This window comes from Glycine max, chromosome 4 (genome assembly GCF_000004515.6).
Source record: "Glycine max cultivar Williams 82 chromosome 4, Glycine_max_v4.0, whole genome shotgun sequence".
Lineage (NCBI taxonomy): Eukaryota > Viridiplantae > Streptophyta > Magnoliopsida > Fabales > Fabaceae > Glycine > Glycine max.
In genome coordinates this window covers 11957469-11969418 of record NC_016091.4, presented here as the reverse complement: position 1 = coordinate 11969418, position 11950 = coordinate 11957469, and the positions used below count along the sequence as shown (strand labels likewise).

At 30.0% G+C, this 11950-nt stretch overlaps 1 protein-coding gene across 1 annotated transcript; it reads left to right on the top strand.

Annotated features, from left to right (window-relative positions):
- The first annotated feature begins 3451 nt into the window (after nt 1–3451).
- On the top strand, nt 3452–5286 carry LOC732592 (FAD-linked oxidoreductase 1). Its single transcript, NM_001250527.2, has one exon. It carries the CDS (start codon nt 3458–3460, stop codon nt 5042–5044), a length of 1587 nt encoding a protein of 528 aa, NP_001237456.1. The 5' UTR covers nt 3452–3457; the 3' UTR covers nt 5045–5286.
- Nucleotides 5287–11950: the final 6664 nt, after the last annotated feature.

Here is an 11950-nt window from a genome sequence, read left to right as displayed (position 1 = left end):
AAATAATTAGGATTAGTCCTTGTAATGTGAATCTTGTTTGCATTAAATTAGAAGACTGATTAGGGACAAATTTCACATGAAGAATTCTATGGATTTCATCTTAGCAACATTTTGATCTATTTGATTTTAGTTTCGATCCAAATATTGTGTTTGAAAACCAAAAATAGTTTAGTTTTGCCATAGCAAATTGAAACCTTGCTACGACGAAACATTTCTTTTCTAAACACTAAAACACCAGACATTCCTCACAACGAATTGACAACTTGGCTACAACAAATAAGTGTAAAAATTTGTTAATTTCCTTTATGTTACATGTAGTCTCTATGTGAATACCATAACTCTTAATACTTACTGTTTTCTTTCTACGAATTAGACTAGGTTCACTTGCTTACTATGTCTAAAGCACAACAAGAAATTAGCGGCGTTCTCGGGGACTTGTGTCTCAACATTTAGGCAATTGGCAATTTTGTTACTTTGACCTATTTTCACTTTAGAATAGTTTAATTTCAGTTTTGATTTTTGTGAACTAACTTGTTTCCTAGTTGTGAACCTTCTGTTAACTTAGGTTTTTCATTCTTCATTCCTTGATTTTCACTTTGTTTTGTTGTTATCTTGTTTTAACTATAAAAAAATGTCCTTTTCTTTTAAATCTATGCATGCAAGCTGACCACAACTTACCTATTGTGATTTTTGTGGAGGAGAACATGTAATCAGTGATTGTCATTTGTACTTCATGAATCATTCTTGGTGGGAGCAAGAGGTACACCCTGTGAGTCAACTTGAAGAAGAAAGACTCTCCAGGCTTGAAAATGTGTTGATGCAATTCATATAAGTTTCCCAATCTACCTTCGAAACCAATCACAATCCAATTCAAAATCTTGTGACTATAGTTAGGAAGTTAGCAAAACGACTTTGTTGAAAGGTCTTCTATAGCCATGAGGGAAGAGACTTCATTGGATGATAAAGCATAAAAGGAAAATGTAGAACAAGAGCATGATTCAAGAGAAATAGGTAATGGAAAAGAAGAGAAAGATCATGAAGGGCCACAAAATTCAGTTTGACAAGTGCTTATAGGTAGATGTTCAACAAGAAAGTCTTCCCCAAGTTAATATGCCCATCCATCATCCTATTTTCAAGGAAGAAAGACATGAAAATTTTGATAAATTCTTAAGTGCCTTTATTGTGTTGTTCACCAACACTTTCTCTACAAAGGTTTGAAAGCTGCTACTTTGTTACCTTACTTTCATGAAATTCCTCCCCGTGAAGAGAATGAGCAAAGAGGTGTATTTTTTTATTACATATATGCCACCATTGGCATCATTGTGTTGTCAAGCCAATGACGTTAAGAAGCACTTGTCGAAGACAACCTAATTTCTATCTCTTTTTTTCTTTCTTTACTTTCAACTTGTGTGCAATTTAAAAGAGGGATGTGTATGTAAATATTGATTCTATGATATTATTCACTTTGATAAGCTCTACTTTCGCCTTAACAAATTGATGTTAGTTTAGAATTTGATATTGTCTTTCAATTTGCCCTAGCAAAATCTACTTTTGGTACACCAAATGTGCAAATGATAGCACATTCAATCATAGATTGTCATGCACCGTAAAATTTTAATTTTATAATAATTATTTTAAAAGTTATATCCAACATGAATTTTAATTAATTGATAATATAAAAAATTGTATTAATGATCTAGTTAAATATCTTTTTAGTCCCTCAACATTTTAGGATTTTTATTTTTAATCTTTAAATTTTTTATTGTTGTTTTTATCCTGTTAACTTTTTTTCATCTTTACATTTAAAGAGACTAAAAATAAAGATAAAAATTAAAGAACTAAAAAAAATTAAGAACTAAAAAGATAGTATGTACTTAATTTATGAGAAACTCTTTAATTAATCACCTCAAAATAACAAATTGAAAAGCTTGAATTTAATAGTTTGGTTGACACATCACAGCCATGGATTCCTGTCAAAATTTCAATGTATGAAGATTGGAAAGGAAATGCAGTCAAACAATAGCCGCGGGAGCAAGAAAATGAAGCAATATTATTCATGAATGCAACAAAACAAGACTGTCAATAACAAATATTTCAACGATCAGAACCATGGCCACTAATGCAAATATCTTCTTTCTTGGTCAATGAAATACAAAATCTCAACACAATCAAATTAACCAGCTCACTGCCCACCAATGCAAATTTCTTCTTGCGTCGTTATTAGTATTAAACAATGAAAGAAATCAAGAAATAGGTGGCAACACGCACGTATATATATCATATATCAAAAAATTAATTGACAATAAATAGAATCATTTTAAATTTTGTTTAGTTATTGAGTAAAAGTATTTAATGTAGAGTTCATATATATGTTATATTTCAATGCGAACAAGTTGGCATTGAAATTTTCGATGTATGTGAAATATCCAGAAGTAAATGTATTTCTATTGTGAAAATAATTCTAGTAATATAAATAAATACATATATATATATATATATATATATATATATATATATATATATAATGAGGATTTGGAATAAGTCAAATAATACGAGTATGATTTATATCGACTATTATATCACTCAATAATTTTTAATTGAATAACAATTTTATTTAAAAAATTTAAGTTAGATTGAAAGTTCCTTTATTATTATAAATACCATATGTACCAAATTTTATATTAATAAAAACTTATTTGATACCTTATATATATAAATTAAAATCGATATATATTTTAAAATATGAATTATTTTATTATCTTTTAACTAATGTTTAATTTTTATAAAATTTGACACAAATATCAAGATAATATATAATTATAATTTAAGGGTTGAATTCATAAGACTCATGTTATATAGAGTATGAATGTAGTTGTTTTGGGATTATTAGATCTCTCCTCATATATAATATATGAATTTAATCTTATAATTTGCTGTCATCTTAATGAATATTAAAATAATAAAGCTTGCTTCATTTTGAAATTAAAAAATGATAATCTAAACCAGAGATGCCCCTATCTCTCTTCGGTCTTAACACTTAAATCTCGATGAACTAATTATGAATAGCACCACAGACTGAGTTGCATGTCATTGTTGAGTATATTCTCTGCATTATTGGCATTAATTGCTTATCGAAGAGCAGCCCTTGTGTATTTACATTAAAAACAATTTATATGTAGTTCTTTAATAATCTTATGATTTTTATAAATTATTTAATTAAAAGGCTTTAATTGTATTTACTTTTTATTTCTCGAGCAGCCATAGTAGAGTATTAAATACCTTCTAGAAAGTCAAATCAGCATATATTGCGGGCTATTGACAAAATGGCATCAGCAACAGCATGTTTTCTACTTCAATATTCTATACTTTCATATAATCAGGAGAACAATATACGCATGTATATATGTATGTGAATTATGAAACTGATACTCAATCAACTTAAGGCAGAGTAGTTAACATGGAGTTTGGTTATTGTGCAGTGTTTCTGATACTGCTTCTTCCAATCTCATGTGCAGCTTCTACGTTAGTTGATAAGAAGTTCAAAGAATGCTTGTTAACCCAACTTGATGGCAATTCTGAATCCATTGAAAAAATAACCTTCACGTCCTCCTCCTCATTATATCCCCAAGTCTTGGATTTATTGGAACAAAATCCTAGATGGGTTAATTCCACAAGGAAGCCTCTCATCATTCTAACACCTTTCCATGAATCAGAAATTCAAGCAGCCATTCTATGCAGCAAACAACTTGGGCTGCAGCTAAGAGTTAGAAGTGGTGGCCATGATTATGAGGGGCTATCATACCTTAGTAAGGTCCCATTTGTGATGGTTGACCTCATCAACATCCGTTCCATCGAAATTAACCTTGATGATGAAACTGCTTGGGTTCAGGCTGGGGCATCATTAGGTGAACTTTACTACAAAATTTCAAAAGCAAGTAAAGTGCATGGATTCCCTGCAGGAATCTGTCCAAGTATAGGGATAGGGGGACATATCAGTGGAGGGGGGCAAGGTATGATGATGAGGAGACATGGTCTAGCAGCAGACCATGTTGTTGATGCTTACCTCATTGATGTAAATGGGAAGATTCATGATAGAAAATCAATGGGAGAAGATGTTTTCTGGGCCATTAGAGGAGGAAGTGCCACTAGTTTTGGAGTCATCCTTGGATGGAAGATCAGGTTGGTCAGAGTTCCACCTATTGTTACTGGGTTCAACATTCCCAGAACACCGGAGGAAGGAGCCACCAATCTCATTCACAGGTGGCAACACATAGCACATGAATTGCATGAGGATCTTTTCATTAGAGTAATTGCTCAAAATAGTGGAGACAAATCAAAAAAATTCCAAGCAACCTTCAACTCTGTCTTCCTTGGAGGAATAGACAGTTTGATCCCACTGATGAATGAGAGTTTCCCAGAATTGGGATTGCAGGCCAAAGACTGCACTGAAATGAGCTGGATTCAATCAGTTCTGTTCATTGCTGGATACAAAAAGGACGACCCTCTAGAACTCTTGCTTGACAGAATTACCACATTTAAAAGCTTTTTCAAGGCAAAGTCCGACTTCGTGAAGGAGCCAATACCAAAATCTGGTCTAGACGGAGCTTGGAAAATGCTTCTAGAAGAGGAAACATTAGCAATGCTGATATTGGAACCTTACGGTGGTAGAATGGATGAAATTTCAGAATCTGACATCCCTTTTCCCCACAGAAAGGGTAACTTGTACAACATACAATACTTGGTCAAGTGGGAAGTGAATAGCGACGAAGAATCCAGGAGGCATCTACACTGGGCTAAAATGGTTTACAAATACATGACTCCTTATGTCTCAAAATCTCCAAGAGCTGCCTATTTCAACTATAAGGATCTTGATTTAGGCAAAAACAAGCATGAAAACACAAGCTACTCAAAAGCTAGTGTTTGGGGTGAGAAGTACTTTAAGGGAAACTTTAGGAGATTGGTACATATTAAGACAACGTTTGACCCCCAAAATTTTTTCAGGAATGAACAGAGTATTCCTCTCCTAAATTCCCAGCATTCTTAACATAAAAGGCATGATATTATTTGGAGCACCTAAGACATTTGTGTAGTGCTTCAATATGATGTTAATCTTCTGCTTGGTGTTATTGTTATAGACCCAATCAGGAACGGAATGCTGCTTTTGCAGACATTTCAAAGGTTGGGGATGCAATTTCAAAATGGATATGACGTATTTTCATAATGGGTGTGGACTGGTGTAACACATCATGAAGTTACAAAATCTCATAAGAATGTACCCTTAAGTTGCATATTATGTCGTCTAATTACCCTTCGTATTTCTACATTTCATTTCCTTTTCTTCCATGTTACCTTTATATTTTTCTTGATATTTTAAATTATCATTGAACAGAAGAACTGTAACGGTCTGTGTTTGATACAATTCCACTCCAAAGATAATTAAGCTCAAGAATTTTGTACAAGAGGGCCTGATGTTGTTGCAAACTCATAACAGAAGCGACTAAAATTATACTGAAGAAAAGACAATTGGTAAAATGGACATGTATGGACAAATTAATGACTAATGAACATTTTTGTACTTACTATAATAAAAAAAACAAATGGGAAAACAAGATGATTAAATAAATGGTAAAAAATAACAAAACACAATATAGCCTATACCATGATGAAGATAAAAACCACACCTTCTGGCTTTTCACAGCAGATCTTTGTCCTTATGATGCTTCAAAGTGTCTATGAAGACAGAGAGTTAAATTTGAGATATTTCTGAATCTATACAATTGTTATAGGAAATAATATTATATTCACATTAACTCTAGTAATTTATAGAAAGAACTAATATAATTATTGCTTAGCAGTTAGCACCAAAGCTACTGTAACATTCCACATGATAACAAAACACCATTCAAATAATGACAACATGATAACAAAAGAACATCACTCAACACAAAAGACAAGACAAATTTCCTCAGCTCCAACATAATCAATTTTCATTGTCATCGAAGAGAAAGAGGTTGAGGTGCCGTCGAGGTTCGCCGGTGATGACCACTTCAGTTCTGGTAGTTGCATTCACGTCCAGGTTTGGGTGGGTCTCAAGTCTCAACATTTGGGAACGAAGAGGGAGATTTTTACAAAAATAATACAAAAAAAGAATAAAAAAATTACCCAAATATTATAAGTGTAAAATTATTTATCCAAATGATATAAAACACTCTTCACGTTAACAAATTGATTTTTGGAAAACCGAGTTCAGAAGGCACTTTTTTTTAAACAGTTGTGAAATCGGCTCTTGACAAACCAATTTCTCAACATGTTTTTTATTTTTTTTCTTTTTTATAATGTATTATTTTTTTGGTTTTAATTTTTGTTTGCGTTTTTGTAGGTGTTTGATATCACTCAACATCTTTGTTTGATATTCACCATATTGCTTAAAACATGAAAGTTATATATGTTATTGTATATCGCAATGGTAACATGATTTTATGATATGAAAGGATATTGTTTGAATGTCTTAGTGGTTCTAAAGTCGTTACAATAAGTAAAGACATGTCCTTTGATGTCTTAAAGAAAACAATTATGGATGCCATTGGAGTTTGCAAAATTTTATTTGATCCTTTTTAGCATTAATCAATTTACGTAGGTGATAGTTGTATTAAATACGAGTGTATGGACCTTAAACATGATGATGATGTGGAAAAAATGTTTTTTATCTTTTCAGAATTTAGTATCAAATGTTTTATTGAGTTGAATGCAACTTTTGAACATATTCAAATGAAATTCTTGTCCTATTGCCCAAACCAAGAAAACCAAGATCTGCTAATGAAATCTTTGCTCTGATGCATGAAAAATCATCTTTTTGGAATTTGGCATTTGACTTGAAACTCAAGGATTTATTACTAAAGAATTAGGAGTAGTCCATGTAGTCTGAATCTTGGTTGCATTGAATTACAAGATTGATTAAGAACGAATTTCATATGAAGAGTTCTATGGATTTCATCTTAACAACATTTTGATGCAATCTCACTACAGTGAAACATTTCTTTTGTAAACACTAAAACACCAAACATTCGCCACAATAAATTGACAATTCACTACGATGAATGGGTATAAAAATTTGTTGATTTCCTTTATGTTACACGTAGTATCTCTGGATACCATAACTCTTAATACTTACTTTCTACAAATTAGACTATGTTCATTTATCTATTATGTTTGAAACACAACAAGAAACTGGCACTGTTCTCGGGGACTTGTGTCTCAACATTTAAGCAATTGACAATTTTGTTATTTTGAACTATTTTCACTTCTGAATAGTTTAATTTCAGTTTTGATTTTTGTGAACTAACTTGTTTCCTAGTTGTGAACCTTTTGTTAACTTAGGTTTTTCATTCTTTATTCCTTGTTTTTCACTTTGTTTTGTTGTTATCTTATTCTAACTAAGAAAAAAGAAGAATGTTCTTTTCTTTCGAATCCTGGTGATTATCATTTGTACTTCATAAAACATTCTTGGTGGGAGCTAGAGGTATACCCTCACAATCAACTTGAAGAAGATTGACTCTCTAGGCTTGAAAATGTGCTGATGCAATTCATAAAAGTTTCCCAAGCTACCTTTGAAGCCAATCAAAATTCAATTCAAAATCTTGCGACTAAAGTTAGGAAGTTAGCAAAATGACTTGTTGAAAGGTCTTATATGGCCATGAGGAAAGAGACTTCATTGGATGATAAAGCATATAAGGAGAGTCTAGAACAAGAGCATGATTCAAGAGAAATGGGTAATGGAAAAGAAGAGAAAGATTATGAGTGGCCACCAATTCAATTTGATAAGTGCTTATAGGTAGATGTTCAACAAGAAAGTCATCTTCAAATTAATATGTCCCTCCATCACCCAATTGTCAAGAAAGAAAGGCATGAAAAATTTGATAAATTCTTAAGTGCCTTTATTGCCTTGTTCACCAACATTTTCTCTACAAAGGTTTGAAAGTTGCTACTTTATTATTTGGCTTTCATGGAATTCCTCCCAAAGAAGAGAAAGAGCAAAGAGGATGCATTTTTTTATGACATATATGCCACCGTTAGCATCATTTTGTTGTCAAACTAATAAATAACATTAAAAAAGTGCTTATCAAAGGCAACCCAATTTCTATATGTTTTTTTTCTTTACTTTCAACTTGTGTGTAATTTAAATGTTTGGATGTGTATGCAAATATTGATTCTATGATATTATTAGCTTTGACAAGTTCTGCTTTCACCATAACAAATTGCTGTTTGTTTACAATTTGATATTTTGTCTTCCAATTCGCCCTAGCGAAATCTAGTTTCACTACAAATATGTAAATGATAGCACATCCAATCATAAATTGTCGTGTACGATAAAATTATTAATTTTTATAATAATTATTTTAAAAATATATCCAATATGAACTTTAATTAATTGACAATATAAAAAATTATATTAATGATAGATTTACTTGTTAGTTCCTGAACTTTTTAGAATTTTTATTTTTAATATCTGAATTTTTTTATTGTTGTTTTTATCTCATTAACTTTTTTTTCATCTTTGCTTTTAAAGGAACTAATAAAGATGAAAAAAAAATTAAAAAACTAAAAACAGATAATAAAAGTTCAGAACTAAAAAAAATTAAGAACTAAAAAGATAATATGTCCTTAATAATTTATGAGAAACTTTTTAATCAATCACCTTAAAATAACAAATTGAAAAGCTTGAATTTAATAGTTTGGTTGACACGTACGTCGCAGCCATGCATTCCTGTCAAAATTTAAATTTATGAAAATTGGAAAGTAAATGCAGTCAAACAATAGCAGCGGGAGAAACCAAATGGAGCCATACTATTCATGAATGCAATAAAACAAGACTGTCAATAACAAATATTTCAACGATCAAAACCATGGCGACTAATGCAAATATCTTCTTTCTTGTCAATGATATACAAAATCTCAACACAATCAAACCAGCCCACTGCCCACCAATGCAATTTTCTTCTTGCGTCGTTAATACTATTAAACAATGAAAGAAATCAAGAAATAGGTGGCAACACGCACGTATATATGGAATCATTTTAAATTTTGTTTAGTTATTGAGTAAAAGCATTTAATATAGAGTTCATATATATGTTATATTTCAATGCGAACAAGTTGGCATTGAAATTTTCGGTGTATATGAAATATCCAGAAGTAAATGTATTTCTATTGTGAAAATAATTCTAGTAATATAAATAAATAAATGCATATATAGATATATAATGAGGACTGGGAATAAGTCAAATAATACGTGTATAATTTATATCAATTATTATATCATTTAATAATTTTTAATTAAATAATAATTTTATTTAAAAAATTTAAGTTGGGTTGAAAGTTCCTTTAGTATTATAAATATCATATTCACCAAATTTTATATTAATAAAAATCTATTTGATACCTCATACATATAAATCAAAATCAAAATGGACATTATATATATATATATATATATATATATATATATATATATATATATATATATATATATTAAAATATGAATTATTTTATTATCTTTTTAATTGATGTTTAATTTTTACAAAATTTGATACAAATACCAAGGAGATATATAATTATAATTCAAGATTGAATTGATCATATTTATATGTTAAATTTGTGTTAATGGATCTCCCCTCATATATAATATATAAATTTTGTCTTATAATTTGCAGTTATTTTAATGAATATTAAAATAATAAAGCTTGCTTGATTTTGAAATTGAAAAATAATAATCTAAACCAGAGATTCCCCTATCTCTCTTCAGTCTTAACACTTAAATCTCGATGAAATAATTATGAATAGCACCACAGACTGAGCTGCCATTGTTGAGTATTTTTTCAGCATTAATGCCATTAATTGTTTATCGAAGAGCAGCCCATGTGTATTTAAATTGAAAACTATTTATATGTAGTTCTTTTATTTCTCTAAGTTTAAAACAGCCCATAGCTTTTTTTTTTAAAGGTAAAAACAGCCCAGCTGATATGTCTTTCTATTGTAAAAAATACATTAACATTTGAGGGAAAAAAATATTTATTTGATTAAAGAAATGTTTATTTTTATTTACTTTTTTATTTCTTGGAGAGTAGCCCGTGTTAAAATAGTAAATCTACTATATATATTACCCACCAACAAAAAAATTCCATCAAAGTATAACTATTTATTGAATTTAATTTTAAGTCATATCAATGTAAAAATATTGCATTATTAACTAATTAAAATTAATCTATATATATGAATGAATTTTAAAATAATTATTATAAAAGACAATAATCTAATTAAATTCTTATTTATTTATCTCTCAGCACTCATTATTCATTCAACTAATTTATATTCTTGTTTATATCTATACGCATTTTCAACCTTTAGATTGTTCATTTTTTTGTAACTACTTTCTTTTTATTAAAAACATTTAACTACAAACATTTCTCCAAATGCATCTCAAGTAATAATGAACTTTTTTTTCCTACATATCTCGAACCAAAAGGGTTCGTATATTTGATGCTGCACTTTTAACTAACAATTTTTACTTTACAATGCGAATACATAAAATATACAAATTAAAATATTCTATTTTACTAAAGTATAAATAATGAACTCAGGTATGGGTAGATAATATAGGTATCTCGTATCTGGTGGTGGTGGGTATAGACACACAAGTACTAAATTTGTTATCCCGGTAGATGTAAATTCAATGAGCCTTCTCCTAAAACGTGCGTACCAGAATAAATGGTTTATTCATTGAGGTGAGAGTTACTGTTGAGAGATTTGATATATTGTGGTACATGGAAGATATAACTTATTATTAGAGGATCTATCGTCATGACTCATATATTATGTTTCTTATTATGGTTGATGTTGAGTTAAATGGACCAAGCCGGAAAATGTTAGAATGGCTCAGGTTCAAGGTCGCATTCCACGTTCTATTTTTATCTTATTCTCATTACATTATTTTGGAAAATTTTATTATTTCTGAATATGGTTCATTTTCCTTTCATATTCAATTCATATCTTTGCAACATATTTGCAACCACCTTCAGTAACAAATCTACTAATCCTCTATCTCACATACTGATAACTTCTATCTCACATTTTGATAAGTTATATCTCTATATCACGTTCTGATAACAAATTGGTTGAGCTATGTAATGGACAGACTCTATGAATAGGATGGGGTGCTCTCTCACTAAATCCACTTCTCTATTCAGACAAAATACACCATCTATCCAGAGTGAGTAAGGGTCTGGAAAAACAAAACTGTCTTCGGGTTCATGTATGCGCCACTTCGCGTTCGATCTGCAATGGTTGAAGGTACGCTCGTAATATTTAACTTTTGCTGTTTGATCTGAATATGTCATTTAAATTGATTTGCATGTTTAGATCAGTATCTGTTTATTTACATTTGGTATCAGAGCCATTCCAATGCTTCTGCCTTGCTTCTATTATGTTTTGTTCAATAGAGAAAAAAGATGAACAGTATTTTTTTAATTTTTTTTTTAATGAGGTATATGGTATCGAAAGGGTAAAAGGGAAGCCTGAATGCTTAAATTTTTATATATTAAAAGAATATACTGTTGAAAACAAAAAAAAGGCCTGAAGCTTTTGAAAAACGCACAGTAACATCCTCTCATTCTTGAAAGTTGAGTTTAACATTCTAAAGCTTGAACTTTTAAAGCGTAAAGTTACGTTACTGTGTTATTTATTAAGATTAATCATTTAGAAAGCGTAAACACGTTGCTGTGCTTGAATTATTTATTAAAATTAATTGTATTTTATTTTTGTATTTAAGCATATAATATTAAGCTAAATAATTTATGCACATTAAATTTAATGATCAAGAGCTTATGTGTTTTAAATCTTGGATAATCATATGCATATAATATTTATTTAATTTTAAAGTTTTATGTGTATGATTTAT